Raw genomic sequence first — 23857 nt, 5'->3', positions numbered from 1 at the left:
ACGAATATTCTCCTAGGATTGAAAGCTTAGGCCCTTTTTGACTCTCTGATTCTATTATTTCTATAATAAAACTTATAGATGAATAAATATAAATAGATGAATTATGAATTGATGAATAAATAGACAAAATAATGAATAAATAAATAAATAGATATAAATAAATGAATAAAGATTACATAATCATTGTAAGTTACGCAAAGAGATGTCGACAATCGATTGACAGAAACTCGAAGCATGATTGAAGTGGGGGTGACGGGTGTGTGTGTGTGTGTGTGGGGGGGGGGGGGGGGTTAATGGCTGTGTGCAGGCAACCCAGGCAAGGGACCCATTCACTGGATAGGTCTTGCTTGACTATTTCATATCACCTATCATTATCACCGGCTTCAATTCTAGGAGTTTATTGCGCAGCAAACCTCATAGTTGAGTAATATTGTATGATATTGTTTTTTCTCTAAAAAATCACGAGATATACGTGAATAGGGAGCAGAAGTAAGAAAAAAAGAAGAAGATTGTGAGATGGAGATATTCGAGATAAAAGCATGGTCATGGGCCTATTATGAGAAGGTCAACACATACTCAATGAGGAAAGCATTAAGTCGGTGACACGACATTTGCTACCAGAGGCATCGATCCCGGGGGGCAGGGGGCGATCGCTCCAATGGAAAATCTGCACGTTAAGCCAAACATAAAATCTTACCTTCAAAACTAAATAAAACCCCAATCCTTATCATTACATTATTTTGAAATTTCAATTTCAAAATCAAATCAAAAATATTATTTGCAGAAAGCTCAAATTAGATGATCCGTCGTTGATAATTGATAATTTTTTGAAATCTTTGACAAGTTTGTGAGTGCACGATTTATATTGGACATGCACATGCACCCAGGGCCCTGGGAGCTATATTTTTTTTTACTGGGGGTGTTTATGTAAATTTGACAAGGCCCCCCCCCAAAAAAAAAGGGTCTCACTGCAAAATGAAAGTTATTTTATTTCCGAGAAATATCAGAACCCCCTTACCCCCCAAAAAGGGTTTCACTACACACTACAAAATGGAAGTCATTTGGTCCCGAGAAATTTGACAAGCCCCCGCCCCCCCCCCAAGAAGGGGATATCACTACCGAAAGTATAGGTCATTTTGGTTTATTTTTTGTAACACCTACCAGAATTCCAGGGTAGCAGCTTATAGAGAATAATACACGCAGCATCCCCTAGGAAAATCTTGAGGGTGCTTCAACACCCCTCGATTCCCAGGGCCATACATTTAACCTTAAAATGGTAGGGCTATTTGGTGACTGGCTATATCATATCACCTATTGGCATTCTCGTTATAAAGTGGCACTGATGTTCGATTCCTAGCTGATTCTATCAGATGGTAACGTAGAAGTTAATCATACTTTTGACCGAGACACGACTAGCTGACAAAACTCAATCACACATAGACATTTTGAAATGGCCCATGTGTAAACTTAATTCCTATAACTATAAGAAATATTTCCCTCCTAAATAAGCACAAGGAGAGAAAGTAACGATAGACATAGAAAGATGCAATAATGGAGATAATAATTTCAGTATACCTGACGTTACATGGAGGATGGTAGGAGATGGGATAATGGGTGATAAGCCCTCTCTTCTAAGAAAGAGTAGCCCCCTATCATAGAGATATATACTAATAACGCGTCTCTATGTCCCCTGTACATATCAGTACAGTTATGGGTCTACCTTTTTTTTATATTTTACTTTTGTCTCTTTCCAGCACCCATTCTACGCTAATTCTGTTCAATTGAATCCAGGGACAGGTGATTGAAGAGTGAGGGAAATCGGATTAAAACAGCTGAAATCTTCCAAGATGTGTGGAGAATGTGTCAAAAGTAAATGCCCAGACAGGGTAGGTTGAATTTTAGGTCGTAAAGATTTGTGCAAGGTAGATAAGAATCGGTTTAAAAACGCCGGGAACTTGAGTTGTGTTTGGGAGTTGTGTACGGTCTCTCTGAGCTCTGCCGGGGGGTCGGGAGCGCGGCGGGGCCCCGAACCTGGCTAGCCAGGAGGTAACCCAGGGCCAGGCCAGGGAGCCCAGGGGCTTACCGTGTATTTGACCATACTCACAGGACTAGCGTGATTTATGGTCTAAATATTTCGGCCATTCCGTGCTTTAGGAAACTGGACACTTATTTGAACCGGCACGGCCGTAGTCACTAGATGGCGCTGTCGCGGAAGTGCTCAAAATTTGTACGTAAGTTTCGTCCGCTTGTCAATGAGTGAAATCGCATAGCGATGCGATATCGTCAAAATTAAGCCCCTGTCAGCGCGGATGAATATGATATTTTCTCTTTGTGATTGTCCTCCCGTGCGATGAAAAATATGTCATCGTAATGCATAGGACTTTCGCGAGCTACCGAAGTCATTTTCGTGCCCCAAATTCCATGAAATCTTCCAAAAATAACCATGAAAGTGTCGGTAAGTCAAAAGTGTCGTGAGTTGCTCTCAATTCTTACCTTATTTAGTTGCATTTCTTGCAAAATGGGTCTCGAAGGGTTCTGGATTTTCCGTTGATTGTGAAACTTGAATTGATTTCCTTTCTGTGTCTTGCAGTTAAATTGCAGCGCGGGGAATCGCAAGGGCTGTGGAAGCACTTCTCAGTGAGGTTTACAAGCTGAGCTGCCCTTGAATTTGGTCGAATTTCGAGCCATTTTAATCGCGCGCACGGGATGATTAATTAACATAACAATTAGCAGATTACAGATCAAGATTACGTCACGTACGTGTGATACACAGAAATGAAATAGAACTTGAATCACACGGAATCACAGTCAAGAAATGCTTTGTTTTCTTTGTTTGCTAAATGATTTCCTGAATTTAAAATCATGAATAAACACCAGAGTAATGACATGAAGGAGATAATCATGGTCATATGAGGAATAACTAAATATTTTCTGAAAACGAGTGACTATGATGGGGCAATAATGTGCATGCACTGGAAAATGAACATTCACCTCACTGTCAGTCACTCAGTGCCGTGGTGTCAGTCACTCAGACACAGTGCTTTTAATACTGCCTTTTACTAGCTGGCCTTTTCTTTGCACTGCCGCCACCACTGGTTTTTCTTTTGCCAACTAGATTAAAACTCATTTATTAATATGTTTATTGCAATTTTTGAATAAATGGTAATACAAAGTGGAAAATAAATGAAGATAAAAATAATTTGGACTAAAAACTTGTCATGCATGCCATCACCCCCCCCCCCTAAAAAAATACACACTATCTTGAATGACTCGTTAATTTAATTTGCATTGAAAAAATAAATAATTGTATTTATGCACTTTTTTATTTCTCATTCTTTCTGCCAGAATATCAGATGCCATCGTGAATAACCTCACCACCAGATTGAACTCCTAAACATCTTGACAATGACTATCTACTGAGATATCTTGCCTTCTTGAGATTGGAAGTTTTAAGTTCAAGTCAGAGTGACCTAAGGCCCTACTAACAAGAAGAATCCAGATTTACATAAAAACAAATCCCACGAAAGATACAAACTGATTTTACTCTTAATGTGTAGTGTGTATGTGAGACACTGTGTTTGTGTTTATTTTGAGGAGGACCTCCTGTCTCTGTTTTTATTATTTTATTGACTGAATGAATGATCAATACCTAAAAGTGAGAACTGATTTTTGAGGAGAGTACATTAGTGTATGATTTTGAGTGAATTTGATTTGAGTAACTGTTTTTCTTTATTATTTTTCTCATAATTATTATTTTGCCTTTTATGATATATTTTCAGTTATATATTGTCAGTTTATTTAAAGGGGAATGAAACCTTCGGAACAAATAGGCTTGTGTAGAAACAGAAAAATCAAAGAATAAGAATAAAGAAAGTTTGAGAAAAATCAGACAAATAATGAGAAAGATATGAGCATTTGAATATTGCAATCACTAATGCTATGGATATCCTCCCATTGGCAATGCGACAAGGATGTGTGATGTCACTGATGAACAACTTTCCCTTTGGTGGACTATAAAATACCCTCAAAATATCTCTTTTTGCTTTTTCTTATGATGATACAAACTCTTTATCCATGATGTATTCTTAAAAAATATGTATTACATGCCCTCGTGTAGAAAGAACACATTAAAATTAAAATTCAAAATGAATCATAGAGGGCAGTGCCACACCTTATTCACTGAAATTAAGGAGGGGCATGCACAGCTGAAAAACTATCAGCAGGGGCAATAATTTTCACTGCAATGTTAGATATCCTAAAAAAAATCCTGAAAACACATAATTAAAATGAAATTAAACTCCCAGGAAGTGCCCCTGTATACTATTACAGCCCTTGACCTGTATATTCTCAAGGGGTTCAATAATTCCTTCTCTTCCCTTGTGGAGTCGGTTCGGGTGCGAATGTGTCTGAAAAAATAAGTAAAAAAAGGATCATTAGTAAAAATTGTAGAGAGAACAGAACATATCATTTTTAAAAAATTTAGCAAGCAAAAACAAAGATTGATCTGGCATTGGAAAATAAAAGGAAATTAATTAACACCGCCCCCCCCCCCCCCCCCCCCCCGCTTCAACATTTTTTTGTTGTTTGCTTCTGCTTACAACTTTATAAATTTACCCGATACACCTTTCAAAACTTTTGGCTCCATTATCATGATTATGCCACTGTTCAAGTATTATTTATTTGGAAACCAATGCTAAAACTATAAGATGAAATGAAATTATATAAAGAAAAAAATATATATTTCACAAAGTATAAAATAATGATGTAGGTCATGTTGAAATTAGACCCTGGACTGGACTCAAAATTAGATCAAGTGTAGTGTAGACCAAATGTAAATTAGACAAAGTGTAGACCAAATGGCAATTAGAATTTTTTTTTAAACCAAATGGGTCAAGCCCATTTGGTATATGTATAAAGACTAAAATATATGTATATAAGTTTAAAAAATATGATTAAGTAGCCTAGGTTGTGCTGAAATTAGACCAACTGGACATTTCACAAAATGAGAATTAGACCAAGTGTAGACCAAATGGGTTTAGCCCATTCGGCATTAGACTAAATGAGAAGTGGGCAAATTGCATGTGAACCAAATGAATATACATATTTACAAAGTGGAACTGCATGATATAAAGCCAATTTTATGTACCAGTATTTGACAAAGTAAAAAAATATATAATTATGTAGGTTATGCTGAAATTAGACCAACTGGGACATTTCACTAAATGAGAATTAGACCAAGTGTAGACCAAATGGCAATTTAGTAGACCAAATGGGTTTAGCCCATTTGGCATTAGACCAAATGACAAGTGGGCAAACTGCATGTAGACAAAATGAAAATACACCAGAAAACACATTTCAGAAGTTGGGACTGATATAGAGAGCCATAGCAGACGACGGAGATGGGTACATGATCTGCGTCCGCAAAAAACGCGCACGCATCTATGTACTAACATGAAAAACAGCATATGGGACGATCTGACTAAAAATCGCACATGCGGGGCTATTTGAGAGTCACAGCAGAGGACGGCTAGCAGACGCCGACGGGCGCGCGCATTTAGCGAGCACATCGTGATCGTTTAAACTATCGATAGTAAGGACAGTGCATTAACAGGGACCCGCGATGTCTATGACTTTTTCGACCCATGTTGGTGCTATGAAATTGCTCTTTTTTGCAGTTTAAATGACTTTTACGTAAGTTTTAAGTGGTTTCACATGACAAATTAGATATTAAGAAATTTTTTGATATCATTCTTGGGGACAACAAACACATTTTGAAATTCTTGTTGTCCTGCCTAATTTGAACCGGGATCTACCTTACCATGATATTCTAAAGAAATCCTCGCTTCAACAATTTTCAAAAGATCTGATGCGAAACCTTTTGTTCCCGATGCGAAACTCTCCACACAGAGCAGTCGCTTCTGGTTCCTTGCTCCTCACACAATATTCTATTGAACGACTTTTACAGCTAGGGACGGTTTTTCAATCGACACCAAAATATAAATTAAAATCATTATTTAACAAGGTTTAACAAGCTTTTATCTAGTCGTGAAATAGGACACCAAAATTAAAAGTAAAATCATTAGTTAACAAGGTTTAGCAAGCCTTAATTTACTCGTGAAATAGGACACCAGTCTGTAGAAACGCACGGAGAAACTCTCCGTAGCCTTGTACACAGTGGACACCTCTTTCCCCACGTAATTTCTCATTGACATCCAACCACCAAATAACAAGGTTTAACAAGCCTTAATTTAGTCGTGAAATAGGACACCAAAATACAAATCAAAATCATAATTTAACAAGAGTAAACAAGCTTTAATATAGTCGTGAAATAGGACACCAAAAACAAAATAAATCACTAGTTAACAAGATTTAGCAAGCCTTAATTTACTCGTGAAATAGGACACCAGTCTGTAGAAACGCACGGAGAAACTCTCCATAGACTTGTACACAGTGGACACCTATTTCCCCACGTAACTTCTCATTGACATCCAACCACCAATTAACAAGGTTTAACAAGCCTTAATTTAGTCGTGAAATAGGACACCAAAATACAAATCAAAATCATAGTTTAACAAGAGTAAACAAGCTTTAATATAGTCGTGAAATAGGACACCAAAACAAAATAAATCACTAGTTAACAAGGTTTAGCAAGCCTTAATTTACTCGTGAAATAGGACACCAGTCTGTAGAAACGCACGGAGAAACTCTCCATAGACTTGTACACAGTGGACACCTATTTCCCCACGTAATTTCTCATTGACATCCAACCACCAATTAACAAGGTTTAACAAGCCTTAATTTAGTCGTGAAATAGGACTCCAAAATACAAATGAAAATCACAATTTAACAAGGGTAAACAAGCTTTAATATAGTCGTGAAATAGGACACCAAAACAAAATAAATCACTAGTTAACAAGGTTTAGCAAGCCTTAATTTACTCGTGAAATAGGACACCAGTCTGTAGAAACGCACGGAGAAACTCTCCATAGACTTGTACACAGTGGACACCTATTTCCCCACGTAATTTCTCATTGACATCCAACCACCAATTAACAAGGTTTAACAAGCCTTAATTTAGTCGTGAAATAGGACTCCAAAATACAAATGAAAATCATAATTTAACAAGGGTAAACAAGCTTTAATATAGTCGTGAAATAGGACACCAAAACAAAATAAATCACTAGTTAACAAGGTTTAGCAAGCCTTAATTTACTCGTGAAATAGGACACCAGTCTGTAGAAACGCACGGAGAAACTCTCCATAGACTTGTACACAGTGGACACCTATTTCCCCACGTAATTTCTCATTGACATCCAACCACCAATTAACAAGGTTTAACAAGCCTTAATTTAGTCGTGAAATAGGACTCCAAAATACAAATGAAAATCATAATTTAACAAGGGTAAACAAGCTTTAATATAGTCGTGAAATAGGACACCAAAACAAAATAAATCACTAGTTAACAAGGTTTAGCAAGCCTTAATTTACTCGTGAAATAGGACACCAGTCTGTAGAAACGCACGGAGAAACTCTCCATAGACTTGTACACAGTGGACACCTATTTCCCCACGTAATTTCTCATTGACATCCAACCACCAATTAACAAGGTTTAACATCATATCATACGAGAGATTGAGAGCTCGAGTACGAGTAGAGGGAGACATATCGCGGCGAACCGAAACTGAGCCTTAAATAAAGGAGGACATGTTTTTCATTTGGTAAGTGTCCGGGGGAATTAGGAAACTGGACACCTATTTCACGATAATGCCAATATTTCTCCAAATGAATTGTGAAAATAGAAATTACGCACTTAGGATGAAGGTCTAACGAGTGGCAGTTTCCTGACGTCTGGGGCACAAACTGGAACCTCAAAAAAACGAAAAGTTCTCCTTCTACCCCAGTCTCGATCGGCCATTTTGTTACGATTCATAACAAAAATGGCCAATCGAGATGGGGTAGAAGGAGAGAACTTAACATATTATATATATAATATATATAATAGTATAATATAATATAATAGTAGAACATAAACTATTGTGATTTCCATAGAAACCTTGATTGTGATTGGCTACTGAGCCTTGTTACCATGGAAGATGCCACTATGGCAAAGTTATGAAATTGCAATCTGGTCATTGTGGGCCCCTTTTCACCTATTTGCTTCTATTTTTTGTTGTCAGGGCAACACATGTTTGGACAATGGCTCTTACATTCTCAATTTCGACCACTGTGCTGAGTGCCAGAAACGAGAGCCAATCAAGATCACACAGAGGAATGTAGAGGTCAAAGATGATGGAGAGGAGGTCATATCTTATGAACGTAAGTCGTTAAAGTCTTGTTAGATTTACATCCTGATGTCAAGTTGGTTTTGATAAAAGCATAAAATGAGAGATAAATATTCATGAAAGTTTGGCAAAAAATCCACCATAGAATGACAGTTAAAATTTTTAGTTGTTTGTTGTCATTTATGTTGTTTTTTATACGTTCCAGCAATCAAAATTTTTACTCAGAATTTATTATATGATTTAAAATGTGTATTCAATCAGACACATTATTCCATACAAGCTTCATAAAATATATAGTCTGTTAAATGATATTTGATTTCATTGAATTTCGTACTTTGATAAGACTTGGGGGCTGATTCAACGCCAATTTCTTTTGACCGCGCCGCTTGCTGCCTGTTTACTTTCAAGTCTTGGGCAACATTTTAGACCAAATATCTGACCCCTGGTACAGGGTTTGGAAATTACACATTTTGTAAGTCTCCATGCAGACCCAAAATTGTCACGATCATGCAACTCTGTTAGCGTTAATTGTACTGGCTTTATTTAACTAAACATGACACCAGGGTGGTCGTGGCCAAATAGACTGTTGTCCTCATAATTCTCTTCTCTTGTCTTGTAGATGTAGATCTGTCAAGGGATATTTCAGTTCATGCAGATTGTCATAGAGAGATCCCTTCCTTGGGTATAGATTTTAAAGAAAATAATTTACTAGTATTTCATGCAGCAAGTCATTTTGATTTATTTCAATGCATTTCATTCCAGTTTAATTTGATATCTGATTTCAATCAATTTTGTTCTGTTGATTTATGTTAAATTTCATATCATTGGATGCATTTCAATATAATTCATTTCAATCCAAATCTATCAATTTTATTGAATTTTGATTGAATTAATGATAAATCATTCCAGCCTCACTTTCCCCCCTTTCTCTCTTCCCTTTCCCCCATGTAGACAAATGCACCTATTGTTGTCATTTGATAGCTGAGCATGAACACACATTCACAATAGAAGGGGAGTATCAGGTGAGTCACAGAATCTAGATGAAATTTGCTCCCGCAGGAAATGTGTGATCCCTCCCTTTATAAGATCTGTTTAGGTTATAACTTATTCACTTGACAGTTCTGGGAGTGTTTCACAATTTGCTAAAGTGCCATCATTTATGTTACATATTTAAGAAATTGTTGTGTTGGTGCAGAAACGCGCGTAGCACATACTTTTGCGTATTGCATGCACGCAGACATGTCCTTAGTTGTTTGCATGAGGGCATTGCGTTAGGGCATTTCTGCACCGATAAGGTTCGGAACTGTGCCTTCCTGCACCGACACAAAGAAATAGTCTTAGGAGCAAATGCTAACTCATGAATGCACACAGATTTCATGTTTCTAATTGATTATTGCCAAGTTGACCACTATTTGATATTTCACTCCTTTTTTGTGTTGTAAAAAAATATAATTATTCATATGGGCTATTCCATGGTTACGTTACATTTGGAGACACCTTGACTCATACTTGGAGCTATAACTCCATTATTATTGATAGGAACTAAACATCTCCTTATCACAACAAAGTACACAGTCTGACTATCCTTTGTATGAAAACAAAACTTGGGAAATTTTATTATGCTCCTGGCAAATTTTTGAAATGTGTCGGTTACTCACGTTACATGATTTGGACATGCATAGAATGAAAAGTCGACATAAGTGAAAAGTGTCCTCATACAAGGCTTTTATGAAAGTTGATTATATCCATTTCAAAGAAGTTTATTAGGGAGACAAACTTTGTATATAATTTAAAAAATAAAGAAATAAAATAAAACATGGCCGAGATTTCAAGGGGGGCCTTGAAATACCCCGGCCTAGATAGGGTTACTGGTAAGGGCATTCAATGTATTGTTCGAACACTCTAAAGTTTGGTTAATCAAAACTTACTAATGCACTCTGGCATTGTGAATACTTCTACTAGTTTTCAATTTTTTGTGTGATTGTACATGTATGACCACTGATGTTTTGATGACAAAAGAGTCACATCAAAGAGGTGTACCCTCATTTTGCTTTTAATCAATCAAGAATAACTTTACAACATGAGATTTAAAACTTGACATCCCACAGAAAATGTTACCTAACTGCATAATTTTTACTAGTTACTCACATTACATGATGGTTACTCACGTTACAGTTTATCTTCATCTTTTTTATAAAAAAACTTGTATTTTTTAATGATTTTGATAGTCATCGCCGTGTTAGAGATTGTTTGAAGGAAGAGAATTTAAAACCCCACCAATTAACTGCAAAGAATTTTTCGCTGAGAAAACAAAGTCAGTTTTTTGGTTACTCATGTTACATCACCTGAGCAGGTTGCAATATTTATTTTTGAATGAGTACTACAAATTTACTTGAAAAGCTGTTGTGTATTTAAGTAATTTGACTCTTCTAAACTTCAGATATATAAAAAGTGGTATGATGTTGCAATAACAAAATGGTAATAAGGCATATTTCATTTTTCACTATTTTACTTGTGTTTTGGTACTGCAGAAAATTTGAAACGGTTAACATGAATATAATCCCTCTCTCTTTCCTATCTCATTCGTTCATAGGAATATGCCATGTACTGTTTACTGTGTGGGGTCGGGAATGACACCATTAGTGTTCAACCAGTTGATCCAAGAAAAGAGACAGCCCTCTTCTAGCCAGCAACCCTGAGATACTCCCAGTATAAAAAACAACGTTGGCCACTACAACAATTTGTTTTATGAACTGGAAGGAAACAAAATGGCACCTCAGAGATCATAAGAGAACGTAGAACTGGAGAAGTACACAGTGGAGATGTTTGATCTCTGTGAGTCTTGGAGGTCATAGGTTTAGGCAATGACAATAGTGTTTGGAAATCATCTGGTGGGTGTTTCATAAAGCTGTTTGAAAGTTAAGAGTAGGCCTGGGATTTTCGGGTTTTTTTCTCTTCGGGTACCCATGGGAATTTTCGGGCGGGTACCCGAAAATCATGTCGCTCGAAATATGGCTGATTAAAAACCCCATAGGTGACGTCATCGCAAGCCAATTTATGAATGAAAATATAGTAAGCATGCGCATTGCAAGCCTCCCGTGCCCCACGCACTATTCCATCGAAACAAGTCTGCAATACTCTTGTCACCTCGTACCCAAATCGACCTAGAATTCCACTTTTCTATATTTCATATGAATTATAAAAGGTATTCTCAGAGGATCTGTTTTCTCACCGATACCGCACAGGTAAGCAAATTTTTATTACTTCTTGCTTTTCCGTCAAAATCTTACGAAGTAGCGTCGATATTACATCGTGTTCGTGAGTTTGTAGAATCTATCGCTACGTGAACAAAGTCATTTGATTTCCGGGATTCGGAGCGTCAAATGCGCCAGCCAATCACGATCGTGTTATCATTTTCGGTTTATGATGAACTGAAAATGGTATCAAGGACGTGATTGGCTGGCGCCTCGTATGCTCCGAAACCCGGAAATCAATTGACTTTGTTCACGTAGCGATAGATTCTACAAACTCACAAACACGATGCAATATTGACGCTACTTCGTAAGATTTTGATGGAAAAGCAAGAAGTAATAAAATTTGCTTACCTGCGTGGTATCGGTGAGAAAACAGATCCTCTCAGAATACCTTTCATAATTCATATGAAATAAAGAAAAGAGGAATTCTAGGTCGATTTTGGTACGACGTGACAGGGTATTGCAGACTTGTTTTGATGGAATACTGCGTGGTGCTGAGGCTTGCAATGCGCATGCTTATTTTTTCATTCATAAATTGGCTTGCGTCGCAGTGGCTGGATGACGTCACTGCGCTGCAAAAGAAACATGGCGACGATTGAACGATCTCAGTCACATCATCATCACTTGAAAAACTAGTATATTTATGGATATTTCGAGGGTAATTGGTGAGATTCAAAATGAGACTTGTGTACTTTTGTGACGAGTTACAATCATGTCTTACACAACGTAATACAAATCAAATGTACGTTATACTGGTGAGCAGTTTTCGGGTATCGGGTATTGATTTTTCTACCCGGGTACCCGAGGCTTCCGGGCGGGACCCGGGTACCCGGGTTTTAGTCCCAGCCCTAGTTAAGAGTGACTTTAAGAACGACTGGTGATCCTTTGTGGTACATGATTTTCACTATTATATGCTCATTATTGATTATTTAGCGTGTAAGAAAGGTTCACCAGTCGTTCTTAAAATCACTCTTAACTTTCAAACAACTTTATGAAACGGCCCCCTGGTCTGTTATAAGTATTTAGCCAAAAGTGTCATACAACGTGACATGTACAGGAAAGAGAGAAGGTTGTACATGTATGGGCCTTTTCATATGTTATTGTCAGCCACGATAGATTGTGCTATTGGTAGCTGGTGATGATCAGCAACATGTCATTCACATGTTGCAGCCACTTGTAATAGGTTAGCTTGTTTAACACTCCTCATCAAGACCATTGTGATGTATGATAGATGCTCAATGCACGTTTTCCATAGTAACATATGATACACCACACTTATAGTGTACTGTGCATTGCGAGGCATTACACACATATGTTCCGCCCAGTTATTATTGCCACTTGACATCAGCCATTGATCACACATCTTGATATCAGCGATGATCACACATTCATTCAGACATTAACACCTCTTGTTATCTATAGCAAAAATATGGCCTGAAGTGGTGTTTGATTGTGACATTTACATTCATGAGGAAGCATTAACATTGTAGATACAACAATGGATAATGTGTCACCACTGGCAACTGACCACGGGTGGTGATAATATCTGGAAGTGGTAGATCTTACAGGAAATGTACATCTGGGGGGGCCTGTCAAAGAATTGCGATTGATCCAATCAATCAAACTATGGAAAGCCAGCAAAGTCAACATAATATGCATGTTTTTTCAATTTTTTTGTACTTTATGATTGTATATCCATAAATTAATTGATTTCTTGACAATTTGGTGTGTTCTCCTTTGTTTACAAAGGACATTTTCAAATTTCCTGTTGAAAAAAATGATGACACTGATGGATTTCCATAGAGTTACGATTGATTGGATCAATCGTAACTCTTTGTAAGACGGGGGTCCTGTTGGCAGGACAGGGTTTTGCTTCAAGCCGACTGCCTGATTTAATTGGTGCAAGAGAATAACAGAATATATGCTTTCATAGAATAAAAATATATAATTGAATATTATTTATACCAAGCAGATTGTATAATTAAAAAAAAAAATTGCAGTAAGTGTTATGTCACTTCATATTGCTTCACATATTTTCGTGCTAAAAATATGTTTTTGTGATTTTCACTCTTTATTTAGTGAGTTTTATCTGAAACACTGGAAGTTTTGGGATATATGGCCATTTTATTGTTATTAATAAATGGACTCATGAACTGCACAAGTGCAGTATGTATTCGGTATTAAACATGTAATCCCATTATCATGTAGAAGTCACAAATGTGAGTTTAATTTGAAGTCACATTGAATTATTAGTGAACAAACTCCGTTGGGGCCTGTTGCATAATAGTTTTCTTATGTATTAAGTGTTAATGGCATAATTTTGTTTGCCAGATCTTATTCATGGCAAAAGTTTTATGCAGCAGCCCCCTGGTAGGATTCAAGTGTAATTCTCAATGCACAATGGATATTGTTACCTCAGCAAAGGTTCAGTATACAATACTAAGTCTGTTCAAAATACATATAAATCTTCTTTCCATAAAAAGTTCTTTAAAAAGGACATTGTTTTGTATTTTTCTATATTACTGTATAATTTGTATAAAACTGGATGGTAAGACCATAAAAAAGGATATAATTTTTTTTTTCAAGTCTTCACTGAGTTTTTTTTTATTTTTGGAAAAAGGATGATGTATGCAGGTGTTGCAGGAAATAATATACCCTGAAATTTCATTGGAGTTGATAAAGCTCACAAGATAAGGAATAAGCAAGTACAAATTGCAGGTTTTGTATGCACGCTCTGTGTGACACTTGCATACTTATACTCATTATTAATATGATAATATCCTTGTATCATTGATTATCTTGAAAAAGTGCACTATTTTTTTTTAAATCCAGGTGGCCGTTTCATAAAGCTGTTTGTAAGTTATACATGACTTTATGCACAACTGGTGACCCATCTTTATGGTAAATGATATACCCAAATTTTCATTGGTGTTAATATAGCTCCCAGGTGAGTCACTAGTCATGTGTCAAGTCTTTGGAACTTACAAACAGCATAATGAAACACCCCCTGTTATCATTATGTGAATTGCATTATTTGAGCAGTTTCTAACTTTGTATTATTGTACTCAGTCACAGAAATTATACTTAAACTATGTGTATGTTTTCCTGACAACATGATTTCACATTTATTTAATAAATTTTGTTCTTGTAATTTATAATTGGAATGTATTTTTTTGATCATGCTTCAAAGTTTGATTTGATGAAATGAGAATGACGATTACATCCAGAGTCTTGAGGCATGCTCAAAATGTTATCCTGAAGCTTGATTCTGCTTTATTTCTTACACTGGCAGTGATAGGTTTCTTCTCACATAGACTTTGTAAACAGTGAGGATACACATATGGAAAATGTGACATTCAACAAATTTAGAAATGAAAATGATCACAAATATATTTTCCATAAAATAGCAGTCCTTTTAATACTGACAAATGCAGTTAACACATGTACAATTTTTCTGCAGGTCACCCAGTTCTTTGCATCTTCTCTAGGTACATGGGAACAAAAGGTACATCCTGCTTTGTCCTATCAGTATTACTTAATAACTCTGATAGAGCCTGATCTTCAACATTTTGCATGTTTGTTATGATTTAGAAAAGACACTCAGTAATTGAAAATTTTTAACTACTCTTTTGCTTGGAATGAATAAAAATTGAATTTTGAATAAAAAAAATGAGGGTCCAATACAAATCTTATCCATAGCCAATACACATGTCCTTGAAAAACGAACAAGTTCTCATAAAATCTAAATTAATTTTTAAAACTACATTTAACAATAATGGACTTGCCAGTCCAATTTGATTAAGGTGAACAGATAATTGTGATAACTCAATTTATTCTACTTTTTGTCAATATAAAAGTTGTTTTGGGCTCATAAAAAAGTTGATTTGATAGCAAGTCTTACTGGAATGTCAACTACCATGACAACAATTAAAACCATACTTCCTGGTTGGCTCTTTAAATGAAAGTTGATATTCCAGCAAGAGCTGCTATCATAGCAACATTTTATGAAATGGGGACCTGGTTGGCTCTTCCAATGAAAGTTGACATTCTAGAAAGAGCTGCTATCGTAGCAAGATTTTATAAAATGGGGCCTGGGTATTTCAACTTCACTTACCTGATGAAAACTGAATCAATACGAAAATAAATTAATAAACTGAACATGACATAAAAACACAGCCTTGTAATTTCCTTGTGCTCTTTGTTCCCGAGTTATATTTAGTCAATAAGAGGATTTGTCAAAATTTCTTTTTAATGCATTTTTACCAATTTCCCTTTAGGAATGCATTTTTTCAGTCATGAATATATAAAACACAAAAATTACTTTTAAAAAACGAATTATAAAATCTCCAGTTCCAACTCTTGATTAAATTCAAATAGTGTTCTGTTTCTTTATGAGCCACTCTTTGCTAAATAAATGCAACCATTTCATGCAGACAATAAGAAATACCAGTTTGTATATGTACCAAACCTTAGGGCTTTGGTATTGTATATATCTGAATTTATTCAAGAATCTGGTTTTACTCTATGTTTCAGTAAAAAGTTAAAAATTTCAAATCTTATAAAAAGTTTGTTAAAATGTAGGCTTATGCAAGTTTTTCTTTTAGGATAAATTACATTGAAATTAATTTTTTTTTTTATACCCATAATATATTGTAAAAATCTCTAACACTCCATTTCAGATAAAGAAATCTCTTAATGAAAGGTCTTATGTTGGCTTTTTTGTACAAAACATGTTCACTATTAAAGTAACATTGTACCTGAACAAGAAATAGAACTGGATGTCCAGAATTTTCGGTCATAATTGCAGCTATGCACTAAAGACTTGAAGAATTATTCATGGGAGTATTCATTAAATCTGAAAAACTTGAAAGTTATCATTCTGCTATTCAAATCCCAATCACAACAAATTTACTGAATATGTAGTGTTGTGCACAGCCTTGTATGATAAACCAGAGAATAATACTAATAATAGCTGCATTTATAAAGCGCCTTTTGCCTGAGGATACAAAGCACTGCTATCATTACCCCGGCTTTAGCCGGGGTAATAATATCAGTAATAAAATCGAACAAGAAATGTACTTGTTACTAGGTATTCAATCCTCTTCAACATTGGATCAAAACTGGTTCTAGAACTTTAATCAGAATAACTAATGGTGGTATAAACTGTTGGTAAATAGTGCATGATCTTGAAAGGCTAATCAGAGGAAACTGGGCATTGATTCACACAAACAAAATCAATCAATCCTGAAATTTAGTGCAATATTCATGGAAATTATTTCTCAAATATATTGAAAAAACCCAGTATGACAGGTCTTGTAGGATTAATGAGAGAAAATTTGAGTTGAATCTATCATTTGAATAAAAAATACCAACCAAGTTTAAGCAATATATATGTTTAAAAAAGAGTCAAAGTTGTTAAAAATAAGTTGTGTACATTAAGCTCTATTCCAACCTTGCCATGAAGTGCTTGGATACTCTAGTCAGATTAATTACCCCTTTAAATGCAGATTTGAGGATCATTCAGACATGACACAACATAGCTAATCAACAATGCTCACCTATATTAGTGTACAAAGTCAATTGAAAATGAGGTGTACAAAGGCTGCAGAGGAAGGATTTTGTTTGTCGCCCATATAAAAAAAATTGCATCAGGAATAAAGTCTTTAAAATAATACAGCAAACAGGCTCTGTCCCCATTAACATAGACAAACAATATCTCACGGGTTGTGGCTCATGATTTTTACCGCAACTGACATGGTATAACAAAACCAACTATGACACACAAAAAAATAGTTGGCTTTCGCAAACAGGATGGAATGGATCATCCGGAAAAATCTCAGCAGGGGGTAAACCAATCTCAAGAAATTCCCCCATACCGCCGAAATGTACAACAGTACTGAGTCAAACTAGTATTCAATTCGGCCACGATACCTCGGCATGGACCTGGGGGGGGGGCCAATTCCATTCATGAGTGGTAAACAAGTAAAAAGATTCATGCATGGCATGCATAAAAATACATGCATAGCGCTAGCAAAGTTCATGTGTTATTATGCTGTAACTTCTGTAAACAAACTGGCATTTCTGTATACACAAATGCAAAACTAAGAATTGGCCGAGATGGGAAGTTTGTGTACAGTTGACTGACCTCCACGCACTCGAGGCACGCATCTCCATTTGCGAAAGCCTGCTACTATCATTTTCAATGCAACTTTGGTCAATTCTTAAAACTTGAAGCAAATAATGCACCTTCATAAACTGGGGCTATTTGTCTCATCATGTCTAAAAAAAGATGAAAAGTATTGCTAAGTTTTCTTAGCTGCATCGCATCAAAAGGAGGCTTTGCTTGCAGTCTTGACTGAGGTCTTCTCTCACTTTCCTACATGCATCCCAGTGAGTATGTATCCTCCTGCATGGTTCATTGTAATCATGGGGTGTGTCCTGTCTGGTAGTACCTAGGAAAGTGTTTGGGTCAAGATGGGGTACAGGGTTGGAGAGATTGATCATTTTATTTTCATTTTGTTAAACATGCATTTTACAAACAACACATTTTGAGAGCACAATCCAATCTATGTCTTTTTATTTCATTTTCATTTATTTTGAAAGAAGAAGAAAAATATCTATCACAATCCTACTTATGTAGCATTTATTTGATATTTCATCTAGGCATAAAAAGAGAAAGCTCTACACTGCATCTGACATTTAAAAAAACCAATATCCAGATGAAAATGTTGTAGACATTTAAAAATAAACACACCTTTGGTTTTGCCCTAACACCAGTAAAAGCTTTCAATCTTAAACTTGAAATCACCAACTGTCTTAATTGGTCACTAAGGGTACTCACTTGGTATTCTCTATGCCATGTTTCTGTTATGCTGAGATTGATAACTCCTCCCATCTCACGAAGCTTCACATAACATTCTACAAGAGCCTATGGAGAAAACACAAAGAATAGGTTGGTTGATGAACAACAGACTGAATCAAAAGAATGGACAGCAACTTAGAACACAGGAAAAATATGGAGAGAGATAGAGATACATGAAGTATCTAATCAAATCATGATCAGATCAACTCCTTCCAGTATGCATACAAGTTTACAAGAATAAAGATCGAAAATGATCCCTTGAACAGACCTTCACTTATTACGAGAACAAAGAATTCCAACCTCTGTGACCTTTGAACTTTTGACACTACGATCTACGATCCATGTCACTCCCATATGCATACATAAGCAAGTTTTAATCCTTAAATTACCCTTTAGTTATCGCAAACAGATTTTCTGGTACATACTGACCTCTGTGACCTTAGACCTTTTATCTTGTAACCACCAAGTTGAATTAGATCATCCACATGCCTATATGCATACATCAACCTGCATACAGTAAACTAATTCGAAGTTGATGAAGATGGGGGTGGATGGACAACCTGAAAAATTAATGCCTTCAGCAACCACCTCTGAGTGTGTGCATAAAAATTGATACAAATATCAATTAAAATAATGTATTATTGAACAAGTTTCAATAAAAAAAAAAACAGTGTAAAATACAGCACAAAAATACTGTCAATAACAAAACATTAAAAGATGACCAATGACCGTATGACTGGATTACATGTAAGTAGGCCAGATGAACATACAGAGACAAGACATAATTAGATGAAGGTGAAACAACAAGAAGAAATATGACTCAAGAATGACCTAAGTGAAGAGAAAAGCTAAAAAGAAAATGTGTTTACCTCTTTATAGGGAGAGAAGACAGCAAAAGGCCTTGATAAACCTAGATGGTCAATGAGCGCTAGAAGAATAGGGGCAGGGTGGAACTTTGTTGCAATCAATAACCTGTTTTGTAGGGAAAAAAAATAATTATTAATTTTCACTTTGATTTCAATTCGAAGTTATTTATATCTCCATTTTAAAAAGCATATTATTTAGATTTGGAGTACGTGTAACATTATTTAGAAACAAGTGGAATGCCTCTGGCCGTCTCACCTGCATCACGCGGTTCAATATAGCAGCAGTGCTGACTTTGCATACTACTCTAACTCGCACAAGATGTTCAGTGATACATGGTTACTCTTATGTCCTCTTTTTATGAACTAGACCAATAAACTTACAGAGATATGATGGTTATTCAACAAAAAACCCCAACATGGCCAAAGTTCATTGACCTTACATGACCTTTGACATTGATCATGTGACCTGAAACTGGAACAGGATGTTCAGTGATACTTGATTACTCTTATGTACAAGTTTCATGAATCAGATCCATAAACTTTCAAAGTTATGATGGTAATTCAACAGATACACCCAATTCGGCTAAAGTACATTGACCTTTGACCTTGGACATGTGACCTGAAACACGCACAGGATGTTCAGTGATACTTGGTTACTCTAATGTCCAAGTTTAACGAACTAGACCAATAAACTTTCAAAGTTATGATGGTAATTCAACAGATACCCCCGATTCGGCCAAAGTTCATTGACCCTAAATGACCTTTGACCTTAATCATGAGACCTGAAACTTGCACAAAATGTTCAGTGATGCTTGATTACTATTATGTCCAAGTTTCATGAATCAGATCCATAAACTTTCAAAGTTATGATGGGAATTCAACAGATATCCCCAATTCGGCCAAAGTTCATTGACCCTAAATGACCTTTGACCTTGGTCATGTGACGTGAAACTCATGCAGGATGTTCAGTGATACTTGATTAACCTTATGTCCAAGTTTCATGAATCAGATCCATAAACTTTCAAAGTTATGATGGGAATTCAACAGATATCCCCAATTCGTCCAAAGTTCATTGACCCTAAATGACCTTTGACCTTGGTCATGTGACGTGAAACTCATGCAGGATGTTCATTGATACTTGATTAACCTTATGTCCAAGTTTCATGAACTAGGTCCATATATTTTCTAAGTTATGATGACATTTCAAAAACTTAACCTCAGGTTAAGATTTCGATGTTGATTCCTCCAACATGGTCTAAGTTCATTGACCCTAAATGACCTTTGACCTTAGTCATGTGACATGAAACTCTAATAGGATGTTCAGTAATACTTGATTAACCTTATGGCCAAGTTTTATTAACTAGGTCCATATACTTTCTAAGTTATGATGTCATTTCAAAAACTTAACCTCAGGTTAAGATTTGATGTTGACGCCGCCGCCGCCGCCGTCGCCGTCGGAAAAGCGGCGCCTATAGTCTCACTTTGCTTCGCAGGTGAGACAAAAAATTACATGGGAAGAACATAAATAAAGATCCAAGGACATATACAGACATAATTCCCAAACCATAACATACATGTAGTTTACGAAGAAACAAACAAAACATCAAGTGAAATCTAATAATTTACTTCATTACATCAGATAAAATGTCTTAAAGAAAGAAACAGCTGAACTTTTTATAGTTCAAAGAATTATTACCTAGCATTCTTATGATTCCTTAAGATTATCAATTCACAGAGAATATAGCATAACTAATATATGATAGTAACAATAACAGGAACAAATATCATTGATCTTAGAAATGTAATCATTATTTCAAGAATGATTCTGTCTTCACTAGCCTATGACATAAAATAAATTCAATGTTTGAACACTGCTTTGGATGACCAAACATAATATAGTTTTCACTCTAATCGGAACCATGAACTCAAGACTTGTTCTGGATCAAATGCAAATTTTATTACTGGAACCAGTAATTGCTTAAGTTTACAGCAATTGAATTTATTTGAGTTGATTACTCAAAAAATAATGAAAAATTGCAAAATCTTGAGTTTGTCACTTTAAGGAATATTGTCTGAAGAGATGTTTATATCATTGGAACTTACGTATCCATATTTTTCTCCAGCAGCAGCTCGGTTGTTTTGGCCATTTGATCAAGCTTCTGCCTTTTTCTTTCTCTTCTCGTCTCGGCGTCTGAATCCAGAAATTTCATAAACTGTCAAATTGAATGAGAAATAAGTACAGGAGAAAACATTAAACCAGATATCATGTATGTATTACATCGTACAGGATAATAGAAAGAGAGGGAGGGAGACAGACAGAGAGACGGACAGAAAGAGACACACATACAAAAGAGAGAGAGAGATAGAGAGTGAGATACAGAGAGAGAAAGTATTGTGTATGTATGTGCTTGGTAATATACTAGCAATATTTATAGATGGAAAAAAAATCATGAATTTAATGTCTTTTTTAACACATTTTTCAGCTACTAAATATTAATGGTATTTTTCAAAGATATACAATATTTCATTTAAGATCTATTATGTTAAAAAATGTTAAAATAATTGATGATCCTCTTATAAAGCATCTAAATTCTACTAGTGAGTGATATAATAGGTCAATAGTTATCATCATGGGATATATGAATTGGACTCTCATAAACCCAAAAAGAAATTGAGTTCCTTAACAAAATTTACCCTGGCTGTTCTCTTCTGTGCTTTGTCTGTAGGTAATAGAGTAACACTTGATGTTTGCTCATCTTGCTTATCAGCTGCATCTGTTGCTATGGAAACCTTTTCACTGGTTCCAGTGATGCCATCTTCTGCATCTACTGACACAACTCCATTTCCTTCCTCTGGTTTGGCTATTGCTGCATCATTCTCACCAGTAACAGAATCTGATAAACCATTTTTGCTAGAGTCTGTTACCAAGGCAACAGGTTCTTTTAAATGATCACATTCTTTTTCGGTTACATTGTTTTCTGTCTCGCTGGCGGTAAGGTCCTTAGATTTCTCTGGTGTGGCTGATGATTCTGCAGCATTAGTTTGACGAGCGACAACATCTGGGTTATCGTTTGAGTCTGTTTCCATAGCAACTGGTTCCTCTGAAAGATCACATCCTTTGTTTGCCACTTCATCTTCTTTCTGGCTTGTATTTAAATCTTTAGAGTCTGCACTAATCGTCTCGACTGGTTTCTTTAGGATGAGTTTTTCATGGACATCTCTGAGATTGAATGGCCTTATCATTTCTTTGCTTTCTGGTGGAAAGTTGAAAGCTTGGAGTGCGGAATTCATAGGCCCGTCTTCAGAATGAAAATGAACAACTGTCCCTTTACCTAAAGAAAAAGAATCAATATAAACATGGTGATTATTTCGATGATTCAATTTATTCCTGTAATTTGGAGTGAAGAGACAGAGTGAGCAACAAGAGCGTGATATAAGACAGGAGTGCTCATTAAGAACCTTTAATAAGAACCTACTAGTATCCTATCACAATTATTGCACAATGTTTATTCGCATGTTCTGACAAAAACTTTATTGTAAAAATAGCAGAAAAAATAATAAAAAATATTGCCGAAGGTTTGAGAAAAATTAATCAAATAATTAAAAAATTATTAGAATTTCAATTATTTGATTTGTGACGTCATATGCGAGCAGCATTCCTACATAGCGAATGGTAAAAAATCAATAAAATGTCATTTTCTCAGAAAATTGAAAATGGTTTTCACTGTACCTTCTGTATATCAATGGACAAATTATTTCACACCCGATCATGAATAGAAAACAAAATTAAGTCATCAGGAACCATGCAAAATTTGAAATTCATGCATTTTATATTACATAACACATGGGGCAGCTGCTCGTTCATGACGTCACAAATCCAAAACTTTGAACTCTAATAACTTTCTTACTCTTTAACGGATTTTCCTCAAACCTTCACCAATATTTTTCACTATTTTTTCTGCTATTTTTGCAACAAAGTTTTCTTCAGGGTGAACTTCCCCTTTAAGAACAATTAAAATTGAACTACAAATTGTAAACCAACTGAAAATACAATACTACAATTAATATGTGTACTAGCTCTGTAATAGCTCTAAAGAAAGAAAATTGAATAATTACAAGTGCAATTATGATAATTATGGTGATAGCATTGGAAAAAGTTTGTAGTGTCATTTTGCCAGAAGTATCAGCTTAATAAAGAATTGCTTCTATTAGCAAATCACCCTTTTATACTACAGGGCAAGTGATATATCATTTTCAAAGAGAACCAGATTATAATTATCATAAAAAAAGAGAAAATATTTTTGTGCATGTCTGATATGGCAGTATCTGCCATATTGTACCCCAAGTCCCCAACTAGAGACAAGCTGCCAAACTCTCCTAATCAATGGCTCTGGTAAACCTGTCGCAAATCATGGCTCCAAAACAAAGAATTATCTGAGTATAACCTCAAGTCTATAGCAAACTACATATATGTACAAAAAATAATGATGATCAATTCTAAATTATACATATCTCTTTTAATATGTAACAGTGCTCTGCCCTATTGCCTCCTATAGTGGTCAAACAGAGTGCTTGGTCACTAAAAAGGAAACC

General features: G+C 35.7%; 2 protein-coding genes across 3 annotated transcripts in view; one reads left to right on the top strand and one right to left on the bottom strand.

The window, feature by feature from the left end:
* The first annotated feature begins 1763 nt into the window (after nt 1–1763).
* LOC121418975 (protein Churchill-like) lies at nt 1764–11199 on the top strand. The gene is made up of 4 exons (XM_041613218.1): nt 1764–1886; nt 8178–8316; nt 9234–9304; nt 10876–11199. Exons 1-4 carry the CDS (start codon nt 1848–1850, stop codon nt 10966–10968), a joined length of 342 nt encoding a protein of 113 aa, XP_041469152.1. The 5' UTR covers nt 1764–1847; the 3' UTR covers nt 10969–11199.
* Nucleotides 11200–14928: 3729 nt separating this feature from the next.
* The window catches only part of LOC121418972 (tRNA (adenine(58)-N(1))-methyltransferase non-catalytic subunit TRM6-like), a 16339-nt gene continuing 7410 nt past the window's right edge, over nt 14929–23857 (bottom strand). Inside the window, exons 7-12 of one of the 2 annotated variants that reach the window (XR_005970534.1) lie at nt 21959–22596; nt 21368–21477; nt 19268–19370; nt 18378–18464; nt 15554–17988; nt 14929–15478 (exon numbers count right to left, since the gene is read on the bottom strand). Coding sequence is in view for 1 of the 2 variants with exons in the window: in XM_041613216.1 (XP_041469150.1) it covers nt 17905–17988; nt 18378–18464; nt 19268–19370; nt 21368–21477; nt 21959–22596 (1022 nt within the window). In the remaining variant the exon portion in view is untranslated. Of the gene's footprint in view, nt 17989–18377; nt 18465–19267; nt 19371–21367; nt 21478–21958; nt 22597–23857 lie in introns of both variants that reach the window. The other variant, XM_041613216.1, reaches the window with a different exon arrangement.

The sequence above is a fragment of the Lytechinus variegatus genome, chromosome 7, assembly GCF_018143015.1.
Source record: "Lytechinus variegatus isolate NC3 chromosome 7, Lvar_3.0, whole genome shotgun sequence".
Classification (NCBI taxonomy): Eukaryota; Metazoa; Echinodermata; class Echinoidea; order Temnopleuroida; family Toxopneustidae; genus Lytechinus; species Lytechinus variegatus.
Note: the sequence above shows the minus strand (reverse complement) of the source record. Positions and strands in the feature narration are given on the sequence as shown.

Coding starts and splice junctions, on each gene's coding strand:
- LOC121418975 (XM_041613218.1), top strand. CDS start 1,848: ATGTGTGGAGAATGTGTCAAAAGTAAATGCCCAGACAGG. Junction 8,317..9,233: donor GGAGGTCATATCTTATGAAC/GTAAGTCGTTAA, acceptor TCCCCCATGTAG/ACAAATGCACCTATTGTTGT. Junction 9,305..10,875: donor CAATAGAAGGGGAGTATCAG/GTGAGTCACAGA, acceptor ATTCGTTCATAG/GAATATGCCATGTACTGTTT.